The 22,443-nt window shown below is 41.3% G+C and overlaps 3 protein-coding genes across 5 annotated transcripts in view; 1 reads left to right on the forward strand and 2 right to left on the reverse strand.

Annotated features, from left to right (window-relative positions):
• Window positions 1–2,980: 2,980 nt before the first annotated feature.
• vps28 (VPS28 subunit of ESCRT-I) lies at window positions 2,981–16,271 on the reverse strand. 2 transcript variants are annotated; one of them, XM_061896717.1, is made up of 10 exons: window positions 16,196–16,271; window positions 12,223–12,284; window positions 12,096–12,124; window positions 9,316–9,353; window positions 6,559–6,648; window positions 6,401–6,506; window positions 6,235–6,336; window positions 6,111–6,164; window positions 3,535–3,626; window positions 2,981–3,462 (listed from the first exon to the last, which is right to left on the reverse strand). In XM_061896717.1, exons 2-10 carry the CDS (start codon window positions 12,260–12,262, stop codon window positions 3,342–3,344), a joined length of 672 nt encoding a protein of 223 aa, XP_061752701.1. In that variant the 5' UTR covers window positions 12,263–12,284; window positions 16,196–16,271; the 3' UTR covers window positions 2,981–3,341. The 2 variants fall into 2 exon arrangements, with proteins under 2 accessions (XP_061752701.1, XP_061752702.1); XM_061896718.1 differs by lacking the exon at window positions 16,196–16,271 and having other exon boundaries at window positions 12,096–12,150; window positions 12,223–12,282.
• Window positions 16,240–21,686, forward strand: LOC133550716 (U2 snRNP-associated SURP motif-containing protein). The gene is made up of 4 exons (XM_061896716.1): window positions 16,240–16,727; window positions 18,299–18,455; window positions 19,705–20,135; window positions 20,260–21,686. The coding sequence occupies exons 1-4, from the start codon at window positions 16,632–16,634 to the stop codon at window positions 20,944–20,946; spliced, it is 1,371 nt and encodes a 456-aa protein (XP_061752700.1). The 5' UTR covers window positions 16,240–16,631; the 3' UTR covers window positions 20,947–21,686.
• Window positions 21,562–22,443, reverse strand: part of cap2 (cyclase associated actin cytoskeleton regulatory protein 2) — a 28,881-nt gene continuing 27,999 nt past the window's right edge. For both annotated transcript variants that reach the window (XM_061896715.1, XM_061896714.1), the window contains exon 14: window positions 21,562–22,439. In XM_061896715.1, coding sequence (XP_061752699.1) covers window positions 22,356–22,439 — 84 coding nt within the window. In that variant the 3' untranslated portion in view covers window positions 21,562–22,355. The remainder of the gene's footprint in view (window positions 22,440–22,443) is intronic.

Below are 22,443 nucleotides of genomic sequence, written 5' to 3' on the forward strand. Positions count from 1 at the left end.
TAATGTTCTTCTAAGAGTGATAATGTACTTCTAAGAGTGATAATGTACTTCTAAGAGTGATAATGTTCTTCTAAGAGTGATAATGTTCTAAGAGTGATAATGTACTTCTAAGAGTGATAATGTTCTTCTAAGAGTGATAATGTACTTCTAAGAGTGATAATGTTCTTCTAAGAGTGATAATGTACTTCTAAGAGTTTTAATGTACTTCTAATAATGATAATGTACTTCTAAGAGTGATAATGTACTTCTAAGAGTGATAATGTTCTTCTAAGAGTGATAATGTACTTCTAAGAGTGATAATGTACTTCTAAGAGTGATAATGTTCTTCTAAGAGTGATAATGTACTTCTAAGAGTGATAATGTACTTCTAAGAGTGATAATGTACTTCTAAGAGTGATAATGTACTGCTAAGAGTGATAATGTACTTCTAAGAGTGATAATGTTCTTCTAAGAGTGATAATGTTCTTCTAAGAGTGATAATGTTCTTCCAAGAGTGATAATGTACTGCTAAGAGTGATAATGTACTGCTAAGAGTGATAATGTACTTCTAAGAGTGATAATGTTCTTCTAAGAGTGATAATGTACTTCTAAGAGTGATAATGTTCTTCTAAGAGTGATAATGTTCTTCTAAGAGTGATAATGTTCTTCTAAAAGTGATAATGTACTTCTAAGAGTGTTAATGTTCTTCTAAGAGTGATAATGTACTTCTAAGAGTGATAATGCACTTCTAAGAGTGATAATGTTCTTCTAAGAGTGATAATGTACTTCTAAGAGTGATAATGTACTTCTAAGAGTGATAATGTTCTTCTAAGAGTGATAATGTTCTAAGAGTGATAATGTACTTCTAAGAGTGATAATGTTCTTCTAAGAGTGATAATGTACTTCTAAGAGTGATAATGTTCTTCTAAGAGTGATAATGTACTTCTAAGAGTTTTAATGTACTTCTAATAATGATAATGTACTTCTAAGAGTGATAATGTACTTCTAAGAGTGATAATGTTCTTCTAAGAGTGATAATGTACTTCTAAGAGTGATAATGTACTTCTAAGAGTGATAATGTTCTTCTAAGAGTGATAATGTACTTCTAAGAGTGATAATGTACTTCTAAGAGTGATAATGTACTTCTAAGAGTGATAATGTACTGCTAAGAGTGATAATGTACTTCTAAGAGTGATAATGTTCTTCTAAGAGTGATAATGTTCTTCTAAGAGTGATAATGTTCTTCCAAGAGTGATAATGTACTGCTAAGAGTGATAATGTACTGCTAAGAGTGATAATGTACTTCTAAGAGTGATAATGTTCTTCTAAGAGTGATAATGTACTTCTAAGAGTGATAATGTACTGCTAAGAGTGATAATGTACTTCTAAGAGTGATAATGTTCTTCTAAGAGTGATAATGTTCTTCTAAGAGTGATAATGTTCTTCCAAGAGTGATAATGTACTGCTAAGAGTAATAATGTACTGCTAAGAGTGATAATGTACTGCTAAGAGTGATAATGTACTTCTAAGAGTGATAATGTTCTTCTAAGAGTGATAATGTACTTCTAAGAGTGATAATGTTCTTCTAAGAGTGATAATGTTCTTCTAAGAGTGATAATGTACTTCTAAGAGTGATAATGTACTTCTAAGAGTGATAATGTTCTTCTAAGAGTGATAATGTTCTAAGAGTGATAATGTACTTCTAAGAGTGATAATGTTCTTCTAAGAGTGATAATGTACTTCTAAGAGTGATAATGTTCTTCTAAGAGTGATAATGTACTTCTAAGAGTTTTAATGTACTTCTAATAATGATAATGTACTTCTAAGAGTGATAATGTACTTCTAAGAGTGATAATGTTCTTCTAAGAGTGATAATGTTCTTCTAAGAGTGATAATGTACTTCTAAGAGTGATAATGTTCTTCTAAGAGTGATAATGTACTTCTAAGAGTGATAATGTACTGCTAAGAGTGATAATGTACTTCTAAGAGTGATAATGTTCTTCTAAGAGTGATAATGTTCTTCTAAGAGTGATAATGTTCTTCCAAGAGTGATAATGTACTGCTAAGAGTGATAATGTACTGCTAAGAGTGATAATGTACTTCTAAGAGTGATAATGTTCTTCTAAGAGTGATAATGTACTTCTAAGAGTGATAATGTACTGCTAAGAGTGATAATGTACTTCTAAGAGTGATAATGTTCTTCTAAGAGTGATAATGTTCTTCCAAGAGTGATAATGTTCTTCCAAGAGTGATAATGTACTGCTAAGAGTGATAATGTACTTCTAAGAGTGATAATGTACTTCTAAGAGTGATAATGTTCTTCTAAGAGTGATAATGTTCTTCTAAGAGTGATAATGTACTTCTAAGAGTGATAATGTTCTTCTAAGAGTGATAATGTACTTCTAAGAGTGATAATGTTCTTCTAAGAGTGATAATGTACTTCTAAGAGTGATAATGTTCTTCTAAGAGTGATAATGTTCTTCTAAGAGTGATAATGTACTTCAAATAGTGATAATGTTCTTCTAAGAGTGATAATGTTCTAAGAGTGATAATGTACTTCTAAGAGTGATAATGTACTTCGAAGAGTGATCATGTTCTTCTAAGAGTGATAATGTACTTCTAAGAGTGATAATGTTCTTCTAAGAGTGATAATGTACTGCTAAGAGTGATAATGTACTTCTAAGAGTGATAATGTTCTTCTAAGAGTGATAATGTTCTTCTAAGAGTGATAATGTTCTTCTAAGAGTGATAATGTTCTTCTAAAACACACTAATTAGTACATAGACACATGAATCAGATTACACACAAAGATAATGATACAGACACACTAATTAGCACACGGACACATGAATCAGATTACACACTCATATTTGCTACAACAATACTTTTATACCAGGGTGAGTGAAAACACACACCAGCAGGGTGGTGCCCAAGGACACAAGGGCAGTGACCAGGATTGGAACCAGGAACCCTCCAGTTTGAGCCCCAATGAAGAGTGAAATGAGGTTTGACTTCCTTTATTTCTACAAGCAGGTGGAGTTCTTCAGTCTGTACAAGATGACATCTCCATCTGACACGGGAGCTCAGCTCTAAAAGTCCCATCATGTGATCCTCCCTTCTTCACTTGGAACTTGGAGGAGAGTCACCCACTCTAAACATCCGTGGCGGTGCTTTGAAAAAGAATGTTTGAGTTCCAGCGCTGGAATGGACAAAAAGAAGAAGAAGAAGAAGAAGAAGAAGAAGAAGAAGAAGAAGAAGAAGAAGAAGAAGATGGTGGACAGAAGACGAGGAGGAGTAAGAAGAAGATGGTGGACAGAAGACGAGGAGGAGTAAGAAGAAGACGAGGAGGAGCAAGAAGAAGACTAGGAGGAGTGCAGGAAGCGGTTGAAGGCGTTGTATGCAGACTCCAGGTCAAAGAGCATCTGGCGCACCTGACTGTCATCCAGCTCGTCTGAGGCCGACATGCTGCTGAGGGTGGCCAGCCTGCAGGTGGAAGATGAATGAGTGAATGAATGGATGAATGTTCTCCTCCATCACGTGACAAGCGGAGCCCACCAGCGGCTGACTTTGTCCTTGGCCTCAGAGTCTGGAGGCATGTTGCTCATCCTGTTCATGGTCTCCATCAGCTCCCGCAGGTCTGGCTGAATCTGACCACAGGGTGGAGGTCAGTATCACTGACTAGACTTTGTGTAGACATGTTCTTGGACTTTTACAGCAAGACAATCACATACAAACCATACAAAAATAATAAATCAAATTTGTAAAGTACATATTTCAGCAATGTTACAGCTACAGTATTTCCTTGAATTGCCGCCGGGGTGCTAATTAATTTAAATCCTCTTCTCACTCCAGCACTTACCAAAGGCATGCGGTAAATTTAGGCCTGTGCTTATAAAATTTGAGTGTGATGTAAGGATACCATCATGAAAAGCACATTTAATTAAAAAAAGGTTATTATGGTCTTACCTTTACTTATAAATGAAGTCCATGTGCAGCTCCTTCTGGTCAAAAGCATCCACAACTTGTTTATAGAAGTCTTCCTTATCTTTCTTCAGTTTTAAAAGTCTCTCTGTGTCGATGGAGATCTTCCTTTATTACCTCCTGCTTCCATTGAAAGTCCAGTTTAGAAAACTGTTTTATTTTAGATATGTAATCCTCCATGTTAAAAGTGCAAGCGAGAGGAAAAAATAAACGATCGCTGCTTGTTGTCACTTCTTCTGCAGCCGAGTAGTCTCAAGAAGGATCACTAGCGCCCTCTACCACCAGGAGGCGGGAGTCATTTAATGACTCATATTTGACACACGCAGCTACGGTATATTAATAAAAGATAGCTGCTTACTGTTCTTTTTAGCTTATTCAATAGCTTGGACCTTCAATCCTACTGAATAGCTCTTAATCTTCTTCCCTTTATGCGATTTCAAATGATTGAAATCAGCCTCCTCCATTTTGAAAATGATGACAGGTGAAGTGTCACTCGTGACGTGACGAGTTTGACCCGGTGGAAATTCTAGACATGCGCTAATAAAAGTAATATTTTGCGAAACGGGTTTGAACCGGCATTAATCCTGAGCCGGCGGTAATGCTAAGCATGCGCTAATTATTTTGTGAAACGAGATTGACCCGGCAGTAATTCAAGGCAGGTGCATACTATATACCCGGCGGCAATTTGAGGAAATACGGTATTTAATATTGACATATTTAATAAATGTTATTTAATGTCTTTGCCATAGCAGAGCAGGAAGGTGTTACACACATAAGTTGCTGCTTTTTCCTACGCTTTGAACCCTGCGGCTCATAAAACAGTGCGGCTAGTTGATTATTTTTTTGAATCGATTACAAATAGTTCGAAATAAGAATTGAGAATTTTTTTTTTTTGTTGACACCTAGCTGCTTTTTACGGCACTCTGCTAGTTTTGCTAGCTCAACATGATATCAAAGAAAGCAATGGCCAAGTTAAAAAGGTTGAGGTTAAAGTAGCAATTATAGTCACACACACACACTAGGTGTGTCGAAATTATTCCCTGCATTTGACCCATCACCCTTGATCACCCCCTGGGAGGTGAGGTGAGCAGTGAGCAGCAGCAGTGGCCGCGCCCGGGAATCGTTTTTGGTGATTTAACCCCCAATTCCAACTCTTGATGCTGAGTGCCAAGTAGGGAGGTAATGGCTCCCATTTTTATAGTCTTTGGTATGACTCAACCAGGGTTTGAACTCACAACCTACCCATCTCAAGGCGGGCACTCTAACCACAAGTGATAAATAAATAAATGGGTTGTACTTGTATAGCGCTTTTCTACCTTCATGGTACTCAAAGCGCTTTGACACTACTTCCACATTGACCCATTCACACACACATTCACACACTGATGGAGGGAGCTGCCATGCAAGTCGCCAACCAGCACCCATCAGGAGCAAGGGTGAAGTGTCTTGCTCAGGACACAACGGACGTGACGAGGTTGGTACTAGGTGGGGATTTGAACCAGGGACCCTTGGGTTGCGCACGGCCACTATCCCACTGCGCCACGCAGTGCGCCACGGTGATGATGTGTGGCTTCATACAATCAGGAAGTGTCACTGACACCGCCTCCTCGGACCCTCGCCCACGCTCCTCGGCTGAAGTACAGTATCAGAATAATTGTATACACGTTATCACACAAATTTGTGTTCCCATGAGTTTGGGTCGCCCTGCTAGAAGACAGAAGCCGTCTTTGGTCTTATCAGGTAAAAGGCTTGTAAACCTCTACTTATGCGACGAGGACGTGTTGGATTCTTTGATCTATTGGACAGCCACGGGAAAACCTTGGTCTACACAGCAGAGAGTCGGCACCTTTTCTTTGAACTGTTTATAACCAAGTGCAACAGCGGTTTATGACCACCTCCCCTTTAGGAGCAGCTGTGTAATGCAATGTAATCAGAAAATGCCCAAATAAAGGAGGAGGCGTGGTGGGAGGCTGTAGCTGAGTGTGCAGCCCCAGACCTTTCTCCTCATGAGCTAAATTGAATCCTGTCTCAGTTTGATTCCTTTGCTTCTTGTCTTGTTTACTAGATGTCACCGGTGTTTGAGCCTGATTGTGTTTACCACCGAGGACACGTTGGAAGTGAGACTAATGGAGGTTAAGAGTTGAAGGTACCTCATCCATGGCACGTATCTCCAGCCTCAGCTTGTCCATCACGGTGATGAAGAGCTGCAAGGAGAGACGTGGTCAGTCGTGCTTTGCTGGCTGAAGAGGAAGACCAGAGAGGAGAGGAGCGTACAGAAACGATATCGGCGATGCAGCGGTTCAAGTTGCCCTTGTCGTCCTTGATGGTGATGGGCCGGTCCTCCTTGATCCTCTCCATGGCCAGAGGACAGTCCAGCTGCAGACCGGCAAGGAGGTGTTTAGGAGGCCATGAGCCGATGCAAAAAGGAGCACGGACTCACTCGGTACTTGCGGCAGAAGTCGTCGATGGAGCCCACGTCGGAGCCCTGCACCTGCTTGAAGGCGGCCTTGTACTGGACCAGGAGTCTGGAGCAGGAGGCCGTGTACCTGAGAGAGCGCGTTAGAACCTTCCTGTGGGACTTAGTCATTCGTCACTCACTCGTTAGGCGTCACACAGTCCTTGATGTAGGCCTTCTCCAACGCCTGCAGGGTCTTCACAACAGCAAACAGCTCGGCCATGTTGTCGTATCTGAATGGCGACAATTATAGATCATACAGAGCCGGAAGTAGCCTACATTCCACACTACATCTACATTTGGAGTTGTCTCCGCTGACGCCCATCAAGCAAATAGTTGTCATTGACCACATGCAGAGGTGTGTTCTTGTTTGTGCTACGGCGCCATCTTTTGGAGCAGTTCAGGTGGTTAGTTATGGGTGTAATGGTGCGTGTATTTGTATTGAACCGTTTCGGTACGGGGATATACCGAATGAGTTTCTAAGCTAAAGTCTTAACAAGCTGCTTTGCTTCTTCTGCCTCTGTGTCAGCACCCAGCATTGTCCCACCCACACAACCGTCTGATTGGTTACATACACAACGGTAACAGCCAATCAGAAGTGCGTATTCAGAGCACATGGAGTCAATGCTTCAGCGTCAAGCAGACCGGTGTTTAGCAGGTGAGCATAAGGCAGCGTACTCTCCCCAAATGATAATAAACACCTCCCAGTCAACTACTACTAACATCACTATGAGCCTGTTGACCTTCTAGAAACTTAAACTGCAGCTCAGCTCGTTAGCAGTCCTGGTTTGAGGTGAAGGATAATTAGCTTTTAGCATAATGTGTGTGTGTGTGTTATACGGACAGAAAAGCTTTGAATGGCAGGGTCCCTGCTATCACATGTTGATAAAAATATAACATTTACATAATAAAAAACAACTACAGGCTTCCCAAATGCTGTAATAAATTAATCATGATGAGTTGAGTTGAAACTGTTTAATGTTGCACTTTTTATATGTAGAAAAGTTTTGTTATTTTATTTAATCTGAGCAACAACTTGAGGCAGTTTAATGTGGATTAACGTGGGCAGAATTATTATAGTGTTCCCAATGTTAAAAGGGTAAAGCCATTGTTTACAAATTTGGTAAATAAATGACCCAAAAATTTATATTTTGTTGTTTTCTTACTGCACGGAAAATTAACCGAAGCGTGACCTCTAAACTGAGGTACGTACCGAACTGACGTTTTTGTCTACCGTTACACCCCTACATTTAGTGCTTCAGTTGGAATACGCAACAATCATGTCACATAGTAAAAGTAAATTCTTCTAGAATGCTCTGACACTTTATAGCTTAAACAGGTAGCTTTTTACTTGCTCATACAGACTGTATAATGCATATCTTTCTTTTGACTAATAATAACTTGAATAATTATGTATAATAGACTGTATTTATATTATTCACATGTAAGAAATACCTACCGTATTTCCTTGAATTGCCGCCAGGTATACAGTATGCACCTGCCTAGAATTACTGCCGGGTCAAACTCGTATCGCAAAACAATTAGCGCATGCTTAGCATTACCGCGGGCTCAGGATTAACGCCGGGTCAAACTCGTTTCGCAAAATATTACTTTTATTAGCGCATGTCTAGAATTTCCACCGGGTCAAACTCGTCACGTCACGAGTGACACTTCCATCCATCCATCCATCCATCCATTTTCTACCGCTTATTCCCTTTCGGTGTCGCGGGGGGCACTGGCGCCTATCTCAGCTACAATCGGGCGGAAGGCGGGGTACACTTCACCTGTCATCATTTTCAAAATGGAGGAGGCTGATTTCAATCATTTGAAATCGCATAAAGGGAAGAAGATTAAGAGCTATTCAGTAGGATTTAAGGTCCAAGCTATTGAATATGCTAAAAAGAACAGTAAGCAGCTATGTTTTATGAATATACCGTAGCTGCGTGTGTCAAATATGAGTCATTAAATGACTCCCGCCTCCTGGTGGTAGAGGGCGCTAGTGATCCTTCTTGCGACTACTCGGCTGCAGAAGAAGTGACAACAAGCAGCGATCGTTTATTTTTTCCTCTCGCTTGCACTTTTAACATGGAGGATTACATATCTAAAATGTGAAGTGAATTATATTTATATAGCGCTTTTCTCTAGTGACTCAAAGCGCTTTACATAGTGAAACCCAATATCTAAGTTACATTTAAACCAGTGTGGGTGGCACTGGGAGCAGGTGGGTCAAGTGTCTTGCCCAAGGACACAACGGCAGTGACTAGGATGACGGAAGCGGGAATCGAACCTGCAACCCTCAAGTTGCTGGCACGGCCGCTCCACCAACCGAGCTATGCCGCTCCAACAATAAAACAGTTTTCTAAACTGGACTTTCAATGGAAGCAGGAGGTAATAAAGGAAGATCTCCATCGAGACAGAGAGACTTTTAAAACTGAAGAAAGATAAGGAAGACTTCTATAAACAAGTTATGGATGCTTTTGATCAGAAGAAGCTGCGCATGGACTTCATTTATAAGTAAAGGTAGGACCATAACGTTTTTTATATTAAATGTGCTTTTCATGATGGTATCCTTACATCACACTCAAATTTATAACTGCATGCCTTTGGTAAGCGCCGGAGTGAGAAAAGGTTTTAAATTAATTAGCGCCCCGGCGGCAATTCAAGGAAATACGCTAAGTGTTTATTGTCTATTGTGAATGAACTATGGTGCTTAATGTCCCCCAGGGATCAATAAAGTACTTTCTATTCTACCATTTAGTTCATTTTTTTAATCTTCTGTATCTCTAACTTGTGTGTTCTCTTGTTAATATGCAAGGATAGTGTTGCATCATGGTTTAGGAGGCTAGTTTGAAGTGATTTCATGCATTTGAAGTGAACAGGAAGGAGTGTGTGACACCTACTTTTCTCTTTCTCTGGCGTTTTTGTATAATTTCACCTCCTGCAAACATATCAAATGTCAATAAGGCACAGAGTACTCGGGTTTCTGGACCTTTCGTGAACCTGGGGGCAGAACTTTTCCACTACAGAGGGCCCACTCAAATATTAACACTGAACTATTCATCTTACTCTTGATTGGAATCACATTCAATAATTACATCTCACCTATTTACAGCTTACCAGAATACACCTTGCCAAATGATATGAGAGCATGTGCTAAACACAAAGATTGTCGTCAAGACTTAGGTCAATACTAATCAAATATACTGCACAAAACTGATTAAGACTAAATTACACAATAGTGAAATAAATATATGTTTTGCTAAATATACCGTCATTATAACGCAAATGTAAAAATACCGTTTCACCATTGTAATCATATTTTTTGCGCTTAAGGAACTTGTCTATGACTTTGGCTCCACACTTCTTCTGTTTGTGTGATATTGTCACTACTGCCACCAGTGGTGAAGAAGTGTACTACAACTGGTTAAGAAACACTGCAGTACATCATGCTTCTAGAGCAGGGCTGTCAAACATGTTTTCATGGAGGGCCACACGGTAGTCGTGACTTCAAAGGGCCGCTGGTAACAATGAATGTAAGAATATAACATTTTTGTACGGACAAATTGATTGGTAGCTTTCTTTGAAATACTAAGTCAAGGTGAGTGTTGTTATTTTTTTACAAACTATCACACGGTATATAATAATTAGGAGTGCTAAAAAATGTTTATCACACTGGAATCACGATTTTTTTTGCTAATTTTCAAAAATAGAATTTATATATATTTTTTGGATGAATAATTTAAAAAAAACTATTTTTTTTAGGCCATCTCGATGCTTACTTGGTGCACGTACGTGTCATATGTCAGCAATCAAAAGGAGGTTTTGTAACCTGTGAGCTGTTTTGTTCGGGTGTTGTTATCATTATAGCAAATACAAACCCCGTTTCCATATGAGCTGGGAAATTGTGTTCGATGTAAATATAAACAGAATACATTGATTTGCAAATACTTTTCAAGCCATATTCAGTTGAATATGCTACAAAGACAACATATTTGATGTTCAAACTCATAAACTTAATTTTTTTTTGCAAATAATACTTAACTTAGAATTTCATGGCTGCAACATGTGCCCAAAGTAGTTGGGAAAGGGCATGTTCACCACTGTGTTACATCACCTTTTCTTTTAACAACACTCAATAAACATTTGGGAACTGAGGAAACTAATTGTTGAAGCTTTGAAAGTGGAATTCTTTCCCATTCTTGTTTTATGTAGAGCTTCAGTCCTTCAACAGTCCGGGGTCTCCGCTGTCCTATTTTACGCTTCATAATGCGCCACACATTTTCCATGGGAGACAGGTCTGGACTGCAGGCGGGCCAGGAAAGTACCCTTACTTTTTTTTTTACAAAGCCACGCTGTTGTAACACGCGCTGAATGTGGCTTGGCACCGTCTTGCTGAAATAAGCAGGGGCGTCCATGAAAAATATGGCGCTTAGATAGCAGCATATGTTGTTCAAAAACCTGTATGTACCTTTCAGCATTAATGGTGCCTTCACAGATGTGTAAGTTACCCATGCCTTGGGCACTAATGCACCCCCATACCATCACACATGCTGGCTTTTACACTTTGCGTTGATAACAGTCTGGATGGTTGGCTTCCCCTTTGGTCTGGATGACACGATGTCGAATATTTCCAAAAACAATTTGAAATGTGGACTCGTCAGACCACAGAACACTTTTCTACTTTACATCAGTCCATCTTAGATGATCTCGGGCCCAGAGAAGCCGGCGGCGTTTCTGGATGTTGTTGATAAATGGCTTTCGCCTTGCATAGTAGAGCTTTAACTTGCCCTTACAGATGTAGCGACCAACTGTATTTAGTGACATTGGTTTTCTGAAGTGTTCCTGAGCCCATGTGGTGATATCCTTTAGAGATAGATGTCGGTTTTTGATACAGTGCCGTCTGAGGGAGGGACTGTCACGGTCATTCAATGTTGGTTTCCGGCCATGCCGCTTACGTGGAGTGATTTCTCCAGATTCTCTGAACCTTTTGATGATATTATGGAGCGTAGATGTTGAAATCCCTAAATTTCTTGCAATTGCACTTTGAGAAAGGTTGTTCTTAAACTGTTTGACTATTTGCTCACGCAGTTGTGGACAAAGGGGTGTACCTCGCCCCATCCTTTCTTGTGAAAGACTGAACATTTTTTGGGAAGCTGTTTTTATAGCCAATCATGGCACCCACCTGTTCCCAATTAGCCTGCACACCTGTGGGATGTTCCAAATAAGTGTTTGATGAGCATTCCTCAACTTTTTCAGTATTTATTGCCACCTTTCCCCACTTCTTGATCACGTGTTGCTGGCATCAAAATTTAAAGTTGATGATTATTTGCAAAAAAAAAATGTTTATGAGTTTGAACATCAAATATGTTGTCTTTGTAGCATATTCAACTGAATATGGCTTGAAAAAGATTTGCAAATCATTGTATTCTGTTTATATTTACATCCAACACAATTTCCCATCTCATATGAAAACGGGGTTTGTATTTATATCAAAGTTAAAAACATATGACATTTCCTGTATTACATACATTTTTTTTCTGTCAAAATGTAAGAATGAAAACATTTAGTAAGAAAGATGAAGTATGTAGATTATTCCCAGGCCACATTAAAAGAGGTGTCAGGCCTTGAGTTTGACACCTGTGTTCTAGAGGCGGGCAAAGATGAATAATGTGATTCTTACCTCGTACAACTCGGGCTTATTGGCTGGAGCTGCACAAATACACAATTTTAGACACCTTGCCAGACGCCAACACCAGAATCTTTGGTCATGTTGGTGTTGGAAGAGAGAAATATTGAGAGTGTCTTACCTCCTCCCACACTCCCGCTCACTGGTATGCCATGAAACATGATGCTTCTTCTACTTCCTGGTCTAGAAAAGGGGGACATGTGTCACTAATCAGCCAAGTTGTCATCTCAAGCTCGGGTTGCTGACTGTCATGTATTTATTTAGCACCAAACGAACGCGTTGAACAGACCATGTTTTCACCATGTTCCTGGGCTGGTGAAGCAAAAAGTATTTAGTATTCATGTTCCCAGTGTGGACGGTCTAACTCATGTTCTAAGGGTAGGCAGCATGGAGCGCTACTGCCTACTGGCGCTGACGAGACGCGGGGCCGCCATCTTGGAGTGGTGATCCTCCCCACTCAGTGCAATTCATTTGTCAGGAGCAAGAACTGTCAGCGCATTCCATTCATCTTACCTCACTGAATACCACTCATTTTCACACACGTTTTCCTCATACGTGTAGCTATGATAAAGGACACATGTTTTATTATTCATAGTTTACTTAACAGTAACAGAATACTCTTATATGCTATAAGTGACCAGGGGTCCCAGATCCAAACTGGGAATATAATCCCAGAGAAGGCGGAACAACTATTTTTAAATTGACAAAACAATATGATTAGGTTATATATACATGTGTATATCCTACATAAACAATATATTAGATATCTTCATCTCTGTCTTGACACTTTGTATTGATATTTTCTCTTACATTCTTCCCTAAAATTATCATGTTTACAGTGATTTTTTTCTCATTCCGGTCGCTTCACACTCGGCTGCGAACCGATCCAGCGAGAGCTGAAGATCCCGGTCAGATGAAGCCATCAGGACCACATCATCTGCAAAAAGCAGAGACCTAATCCTGCGGTTACCAAACCGGAACCCCTCAACGCCTTGACTGCGCCTAGAAATTCTGTCCATAAAAGTTATGAACAGAATCGGTGACAAAGGACAGCCTTGGCGGAGTCCAACCCTCACTGGAACTGTGTTCGACTTACTGAAGTCCGAGTCCATGGTTCTTGCCCGGAAAAGGGTGGAATGCCATCTCCGGGTTGGGGAGGAGACCCTGCCCCAAGTGGAGGAGTTCAAGTACCTAGGAGTCTTGTTCACGAGTGAGGGAAGAGTGGATCGTGAGATCGACAGGCGGATCGGTGCGGCGTCTTCAGTAATGCGGACGTTGTATCGATCTGTTATGGTGAAGAAGGAGCTGAGCCGGAAGGCAAAGCTCTCAATTTACCGGTCGATCTACGTTCCCATCCTCACCTATGGTCATGAGCTTTGGGTCATGACCGAAAGGACAAGATCACGGGTACAAGCGGCCCAAATGAGTTTGGGTCTCTCCCTTAGAGATAGGGTGAGAAGCTCTGCCACCCGGGAGGAACTCAAAGTAAAGCCACTGCTCCTCCACATGGAGAGGAGCCAGATGAGGTGGTTCGGGCATCTGGTCAGGATGCCACCCGAACGCCTCCCTAGGGAGGTGTTTAGGGCACGTCCAACCGGTAGGAGGCCACGGGGAAGACCCAGGACACGTTGGGAAGACTATGTCTCCCGGCTGGCCTGGGAACGCCTCGGGATCCCCCGGGAAGAGCTAGACGAAGTGGCTGGGGAGAGAGAAGTCTGGGTTTCCCTGCTTAGGCTGTTGCCCCCGCGACCCGACCTCAGATAAGCGGAAGATGATGGATGGATGGACAGTGACTTTTTTTACATGTATTTTTGATGTATGTCACTTTGGATAAAATAAACTGCCAAATACTTCAACATAAACATATATATATAAAGCTGAAAGTCTTTATAACAGCTAAAACCACCAATCTGTTTCATTGGCTTCAGAATAAAAGCAAATTCTGTCTTACCCAACAATGTTAGTATTTGAATATTGTTACTTGAAGACTTATTCCTGGTTACAATTATACTGTTAAGAAAGTATCGTCTTATACTTTGCCTAAAATGAGAATGCATCATAAAGGGTGGCATGGCGTAATGGGTAAAGCGGCGGGCCAGAAACCTGAGGGTTGCAGGTTTGCTTCCCACCTACTGACATCCCAAAAATGGCTGATGTTGTGCCCCTGGGCAGGACACTTCACCCTTTGCCCCCGGTGCCGCTCACACTGGTGAATGAATGATGAATGAATGATTGGTGGTGGTCGGAGGGGCTGTAGGCGCAAACTGGCAGCCACGCTTCCGTCAGTCTACCCCAGGGCAGCTGTGGCTACTGATGTAGCTTACCACCACCAGGTGTGAATGAATGTTGAGTCCCAATTCTATGTGAGCGCTTTGAGTGTTTAGAAAAGCGCGATATAAATCTAAGTTATTATTATAATCAGCGGCGGCTGGTGAATTCTGTTTTAGGTTGGGTTGAAAGTTTGTAAACCAAACCCCTGTAAGGGGGGTCATTCTCCCCCAGAAGTATTCTTTGTGATTTTCACATACAAATGAAGCATTCTGCTGCATTCTGACAAAATAATGAAGACAAAATAGAATATTTCGTAGGTTTGCAGAGAACTACATACAATATAGTTATATTGTATATGTATATATATATATATATATATATATATATATATATATATATATATATATTAGGGATGCAACGATTAATCGGTAACCGAATATATTCAGCCGAATGTGGCAAAAAAAGCCACATTCGGCCTTCGGTGGAATGAGTTAAAAACAAGGCCGAATAGTGGCGTGTGACGCAAAGACGCAACTTTTTGACGCGGTGACGCAATCAACCAACGTGCACTGTTAAATTTAAATTGTTTTATACAGAGTTAGTTTCCTTCTTTTTATTCTGAAGCTGAAGTACTGTTATTGACAAATCTGTTCCGGCCTGGGATATGTTGTGTACCTGTATAAGTGTATGAGGTTACAAGCACACACTTAATTGAGATTTACTTGAGCCTTCTGTTTACATTATTAGCATATCTACTGTGGCTAAGTAGACTTTTGCTAAAAGGACAATAATTCATTTGTTGTGGGTTTATCCACTTTAATGCACTTTATTTTTTTTTTGGAATGCATGTTTTGTTTGAAGGCCTAATATAAATGAAAAACTGTGCTTTTTTTTTTAAAAGCAAAGGCTACCGGAATATTTAAGAATGTCAATATTCAATAAAAATGTACTTTATTTGAAAAACATGTCTAAAAATGTATTCTAGGATATTTATGCAATATAAAAAAGTTGTGAAAAACTGCATTTATTATTCGGTATTTGGTATTAGGCCTTCGGCCAAGCGCTCAAATTTTATTCGGTTTCGGCCACAAATTTTCATTTCGGTACATCCCTAATATATATATATATATATATATATATATATATATATATATATACACACATATACATACGTTGGGAAGATTATCTCTCCCAGCTGGCCTGGGAACGCCTTGGGGTCCCCGGGAGGAGCTGGACGCTGGACCAAGTGGCTGGAAAGAGGGAAGTCTGGTCTTCCCTGCTTAGGCTGCTGCCCCCGCCACCCCACCTCGGTATATATATATATATATATATATATATATATATATATAGCATTCTATTTTAGTTACTTTATTGAGTTTACAACCCCCTGGCGCTGTTTTGTACTTATGTTGATTATTATTTGTCAACTGTTTGTAAATGTTGCAATTTATAAATAAAGGTTTATAATATAAAAAAAAAAGGCAACTCTACCTCAAGCAAACTCGGTTAGCTCGCCCAAACACGTAAAAATAAACAAAAAATAACCGATGTATAATAAATATTGAAGCAATGTTGTCATTAACTCCAGAGTAAAGTAAAAAGAATAAAGTCCTGAGCTTGTTTACTTTACTAAACTAGCTAGCATCATGTTAGCTTCCTATGCTAGCTCTTAACTACCGCCGCTAAAAACAAACTAAATGCGGTCACTGTCGGTAAAAAATAAAATGTTGGTACGTGTGAGTGTTACTAAATAAGATGACATGTTTGTAGAGTTTTAACTTTGTTCATTGCAGTGAATTAAAAAGAAAGAAAAACACACTTACCCTGTTCGCCGAGCTGCTATGACGTCACTGTAAACACTTCCTCCTCTGAGGACCAGCGAAGGTGTGCCCGACGGGCCTGACAGAAAATATATTTTTAATTTCCCCAGGTGCGTGAAATTAAGTTGGAACATAAATGCAAATATATTTTACTAAGGAGTCCGCATTTGTATTTTAGCGACGCTTTATTTTCAAACAGGCGTACGCTATGGGCAGCTTACCATTGAGGCGCCAGACTCAAAACAGGAAAACAAAACGCAGTCATCCAATTTTTCCTACCGCTTGTCCCTTTCGAACAAGCTAACTAGTTTTTGTTGTCAAATATCGTTTATTTTTTGTAGGCTTTAAAGGAAGTAAGCACATATCTTTCTGCAGTTTTACGGGCTGATTGCGTCATCGAGTTGAGTTATTTTAAAAGGTTTCAAACTAAGCGTGCGTGATGAAGAAGGTGATCAAAGGCAGACAATCCACGCGTGGGTCAGAGGAGTGTGGAGTGTGGCTGGACACCGCGCAGATGAAAGGGGAAGCAAAGCAGGTAATTACGTCATTCTTTCATGACTAAGACGGCTTCAAATATGACGTCATGTTGGCTGTGGAGAACTTACAAACCCTTTTTCTTTTTTTTAATTGAATTCAATGATTTGCTGCAGGATGGGGTGAGGGTCACCACTTTGTTAGCAAATTGTCGAACAGTTTTAGAACATTTCTCAACTAGCTATTGCAAGGAATTTAGGGATTTTACCATCTACAGTCCATAAAATCATCAAGAGGTTCAGAGAATCGGGAGAAATCACTGCACGTAAGCGATATTACGGACCTTTGATCCGTCAGGCGGTACTGCATGAAAAACCTACATCAGTGTGTAAAGAATATCACCGCATGAGGTCAGGAACACTTCATAAAACCACTGTCAGTCACTACATCTGTAAGTGCACGTTAAAACTCTACTATACAAAGCGAAAGCCATTTATCAACAACACCCAGGAACGCCGCCGGCTTCCCTGGGCCCGAGTTCATCTAAGATGGACTGATGCAAAGTGGAAAAGTGTTCTGTGGTCTGACGAGTCCACTTTTCAAATTGTTTTTGGAAATATTCGACATGGCGTCATCCAGACCAAAGGGGAAGCAAACCATCCAGACTGTTATCGACGCAAAGTGTAAAAGCCAGCATGTGTGATGGTATGGGGGTGCATTAGTGCCCAAGGCATGGGTAACTTACACATCTGTGAAGGCACCATTAATGCTGAATGGTCCATGCAGGTTTTGGAGCAACATATGTTGTCATCCAAGCAACGTTATCATGGACGCCCCTGCTTATTTCAGCAAGACAATGCCAAGCCACGTGTTACAACAGCGTGGCTTCGTAGTAAAAGAGCGCGGGTACTTTCCTGGCCCGCCTGCAGTCCAGACCTGTCTCCCATGGAAAATGTGTGGCGCATTATGAAGCGTAAAATAGGACAGCAGAGACCCCGGACTGTTGAAGGACTGAAGCTCTACATAAAAGAAGAATGGGAAAGAATTCCACTTTTAAAGCTTCAACAATTAGTTTCCTCAGTTCCCAAACCTTTATTGAGTGTTGTTAAAAGAAAAGGTGATGTAACACAGTGGTGAACATGCCCTTTCCTAACTACTTTGGCACGTGTTGCAGACATGAAATTCTAAGTTAATTATTATTTGCAAAAATAGTTTATGAGTTTGAACATCAAATATGTTGTCTTTGTAGCATATTCAACTGAATATGGCTTGAAAAGGATTTGCAAATCATTGTATTCTGTTTATATTTACATCTAACACCATTTCCCAACTCATATGGAAACGAAGTCTTTTGTCCTCTGACATGTTTACCTGTGACTAGAAGTCTTATGTCCTCTGACATGTTTACCTGTGACTAGAAGTCTTCTGTCCTCTGACATGTTTACCTGTGACTAGAAGTCTTATGTTTACCTGTGACTAGAAGTCTTATGTCCTCTGACATGTTTACCTGTGACTAGAAGTCTTCTGTCCTCTGACATGTTTACCTGTGACTAGAAGATGTTCCAAACACACTTCAACCAAACAATCCACTTGATGCTCTGCAGTCTTTGTGACTAATACTTCCTGTTGCAGAAAAGAGAACAAGTTCGCCCCATCTCCAGGCTCCTAAACCCGCTGGCGAAGGGCGGCTACGGTCTGGCTGTGGCTCTCAACTTCACTCAGACCAAGATGCAGATGCCAGAGACCAAGCAGAGCTCCATAGTCTCCTTCTTCTTGCCTCTGCACCCAGGTACGCCTTCACTAAATACTTTTATTATTTCCATGCTACCCTATTCATCCATTCACTAAATACTTTTACTATTTCCATGCTGCCCTATTCATCCATTCACTAAATACTTCCACTATTTCCATGCTGCCCTATTCATCCATTCACTAAATACTTCCACTATTTCCATGCTGCCCTATTCATCCATTCACTAAACAGTTTTGACTATTTCCATGCTGCCCCATTCATCCATTCACTACTTTCACTATTTCCATGCTGCCCCATTCATCCATTCACTAGTTTCCATGCTGCCTTTTTCATCCATTCAATACTTTCACTATTTCCATGCTGCCCTATTCATCCTATTACTATGTCCATGCTGCCCTATTCATCCATTCACTAAATACTTCCACTATTTCCATGCTGCCTTTTTCATCCATTCACTAAATATACTATTTCCATGCTGCCCTATTCTTCCATTCACTACTTTCACTATTTCCATGCTGCCCTATTCATTCATTCACTAAATACTTCCACTATTTCCATGCTGCCCTATTCATCCATTCACTAAATAGTTTTGACTATTTCCATGCTGCCCCATTCATCCATTCGCTAGTTTCCATGCTGCCTTTTTCATCCATTCACTATTTCCATGCTGCCCTATTCTTCCATTCACTAAATACTTCCACTATTTCCATGCTGCCTTTTTCATCCATTCACTAAATACTATTTCCATGCTGCCATCCTATGTGGGGAGGGAACCATTATTTTGTATTCATTGCAGTTTATGTCGACAACTTGTTTATGTTGTCCACCTGCTGCTGTCAACTAAGCGTTTTATTTCCACTGCTCGTTAATTTCGACGACCCGTTTTTGTCGACAACTTAAAAGTTGAAAACTTGTTAATGTCGGGGGACGGCGTAGAAGAGTGGGCCGTGCCAGCAACCTGAGGGTTCCCGGTTCGATCCCCACCGTCTTCCAACCTCGTCGTGTCCTTGAGCAAGACACTTCACCCTTGCTCCTGATGGCTGGTGAATGTTGAAAAGCGCAATAGAAGTAGAAGACATTTACCATTTAATGTCAACAAGCTGTTATGTTGACTTGTTTATAAATAGCAAGGACAGGTTTAGGACCACAATCTGTGATCACGGACAACCCGTTTATGTCGACGGATGCTTACTTTCCAGAAGTCATTAGAAGTACGATACGGAGTGATACCAAAGGCGGACATGGTGATATATGTTTGGAGGTTAATGAGCCGTTTGTGTTGCAGCTGGGAAGAGCGGCCAGCGGACCACATGCTCGCCTGCAGCAGAACCTGCTCCTGAGGACCAAGGCAGCGTGGTGCCTGGTCAGGAGGCGGAGGAGCCGGCAGAAGAAAACTTCCTGGGGCTGGACAAAGTCAAAGATCACCAGGAGAAAGAAAACAGCCCTTTAGCGTGGTCTTCCTCTCAGAGTCCCAGACCCCCGTGGAGGCCAAGGTCACCTGTGAAGGAGAACATCCTGTCCATGAGCAGGACTACAGTGAGGTGGTCTCAGCATGGCGAGGAGGAGGAGGAGGATCTGGCCATGTTGTTCACGCAGGACTCAGAAGGCTTTCGGGTGATCTCACACCGAGGTGTGCAGGATCCTAGTCCACTTGAAGATGGTTGCAGGTCTTCCTTTGAGGACCTTCTCTTCACGCAGGACACTCAGGGGAACATGGTGATCAAACACTGACTCGCTTTTTAGTTCTTAAACTATTTCTTGTCCTGCACTTTCATTAAAGCTTGGGAAAATACATCTGCCTCAGCTTTCTAAGATCTTACTAACCAGGATCATGTTGTAGCTCACCAGGTTCCACATCACACTGGAAGACACACACGGAACCAAAAAAACCACACAAGGAACCAGAAGAACACACAAGGAGCCACAAGAGCACACAAGGAGCCAGAAGAGCCCTCAAGGAGCCAGAAGAACACACAAGGAACCAGAAGAGCCCTCAAGGAGCCAGAAGAGCCCTCAAGGAGCCAGAAGAGCCCTCAAGGAGCCAGAAGAACACACAAGGAACCAGAAGAGCCCTCAAGGAGCCAGAAGAACACACAAGGAGCCAGAAGAACACACAAGGAGCCATAAGAACACACAAGGAACCAGAAGAACACACAAGGAGCCAGAAGAAACCTCAAGGAGCCAGAAGAACCCTCAAGGAGCCAGAAGAACACACAAGGAACCAGAAGAACACACAAGGAACCAGAAGAGCACACAAGGAACCAGAATAACCCACAAGGAACCAGAAAAGCACACAAGGAACCAGAAGAACCCACAAGGAACAGTAAGAACACACAAGGAACCAGAAGAACCCACAAGGAACCAGAAGAACCCACAAGGAACCAGAAGAACCCACAAGGAACCAGAAGAACCCACAAGGAACCGTAAGAACACGCAAGGAACCAGAAGAGCACGCAAGGAACCAGAAGAACACGCAAGGATCCAGAAGAACACGCAAGGAACAGTAAGAACCCACAAGGAACAGTAAGAACCTACAAAGAATAGTAAGAACACACAAGGAACAGTAAGAACCCACAAAGAATAGTAAGGACACGCAAGGAACAGTAAGAACCCACAAGGAACAGTAAGAACACACAAGGAACCAGAAGAACACGCAAGGAACAGTAAGAACCCACAAGGAACAGTAAGAACACGCAAGGAACCAGAAGAACCCACGAGGAACAGTAAGAACCCACAAGGAACAGTAAGAACCCACAAAGAATAGTAAGAACACACAAGGAACCAGAAGAGCACATAAGGAAGCGTAAGAACACGGAACACATTGTGAAATGTTCTCCAACCTGAGGAACGTGTTCATCTTTCATTTAGTGGCATAGCTGGAAAACTACTTATGTTACAGCTTTATTCCTTTTTATTTTGGTCCTCAAAATTCTACCCACAATACCCCATAATGACAGAGGGATTTTATTAAAAGTATTAATACATATGCAAAATACATTTTAACACTGTCATTAAGGGGAATTGTGTGTAGAATTTTGAGGGCTATAATGAATTGATTCCATTTTGGATGTCCTGCTCCGTAATGATGTGAACAATCTTTTTGAAATGTATTACAAATGAAAAAAAACAAATAAGTCATATGTAAATAAGTATTAACACATTTTTATTAATACAATTGATTCATTTGTTAAAATAGAAAGCGTATTCACATTGTCATTAAGGGGTATTTTGTGGAGAATTTTGAGGGGAAAAAATAATTGATTGCATTTTGAAATAAATTATTTTTTGTCCTACCCCATAATGAAATGATGATAATATTAATAATGATAATAAAGTAGGGCCAAATAAAAGGTCATGAAATAATGCGGTCTATGTATGATGTTATTGATCGGTGGTCACATGATGTGCCAACGGTGGTCACATGATGTGCCAACGGTGGTCACATGATGTGCCACCGGTGGTCACATGATGAGCCACCGGTGGTCACATGATGAGCCACCGGTGGTCACATGATGCGCCACCGGTGGTCACATGATGCGCCACCGGTGGTCACATGATGCGCCACCGGTGGTCACATGATGCGCCACCGGTGGTCACATGATGCGCCAACGGTGGTCACATGATGCGCCAACGGTGGTCACATGATGCGCCAACGGTGGTCACATGATGCGCCAACGGTGGTCACATGATGCGCCAACGGTGGTCACATGATGCGCCAACGGTGGTCACATGATGCGCCAACGGTGGTCACATGATGCGCCAACGGTGGTCACATGATGCGCCAACAGTGGTCACATGATGCGCCAACAGTGGTCACATGATGCGCCATCGGTGGTCACATGATGCGCCATCGGTGGTCACATGATGCGCCATCGGTGGTCACATGATGCGCCATCGGGGGTCACATGATGCACCACCGGCGGTCACATGACTTGGTCAAGCTGCAATCTCAGCAGGTTCTGTCACCAGCTTGTTTCCATCCCAGACGGTTCGGAACTGTTCTGGAACTGGAAACTCTTTCTGG

Source organism: Nerophis ophidion, linkage group LG04, assembly GCF_033978795.1.
Source record: "Nerophis ophidion isolate RoL-2023_Sa linkage group LG04, RoL_Noph_v1.0, whole genome shotgun sequence".
In the NCBI taxonomy this organism is placed as follows: Eukaryota; Metazoa; Chordata; class Actinopteri; order Syngnathiformes; family Syngnathidae; genus Nerophis; species Nerophis ophidion.

Excerpts from the sequence above, each read along its gene's own strand:
- LOC133550716 (XM_061896716.1), top strand. The coding sequence starts at position 16,632 with ATGAAGAAGGTGATCAAAGGCAGACAATCCACGCGTGGGTCAGAGGAG. Across the intron at positions 16,728-18,298 it reads TGAAAGGGGAAGCAAAGCAG|AAAAGAGAACAAGTTCGCCC; the intron begins GTAATTACGTCA and ends TTCCTGTTGCAG. Across the intron at positions 18,456-19,704 it reads CTTCTTGCCTCTGCACCCAG|CTGGGAAGAGCGGCCAGCGG; the intron begins GTACGCCTTCAC and ends TTTGTGTTGCAG.
- vps28 (XM_061896717.1), bottom strand. The coding sequence starts at position 12,262 with ATGTTTCATGGCATACCAGTGAGCGGGAGTGTGGGAGGAG. Across the intron at positions 6,649-9,315 it reads AACGCCAGAGAAAGAGAAAA|ATACGACAACATGGCCGAGC; the intron begins GTAGGTGTCACA and ends GTCGCCATTCAG. Across the intron at positions 6,165-6,234 it reads GCATCGCCGATATCGTTTCT|CTCTTCATCACCGTGATGGA; the intron begins GTACGCTCCTCT and ends CTCTCCTTGCAG.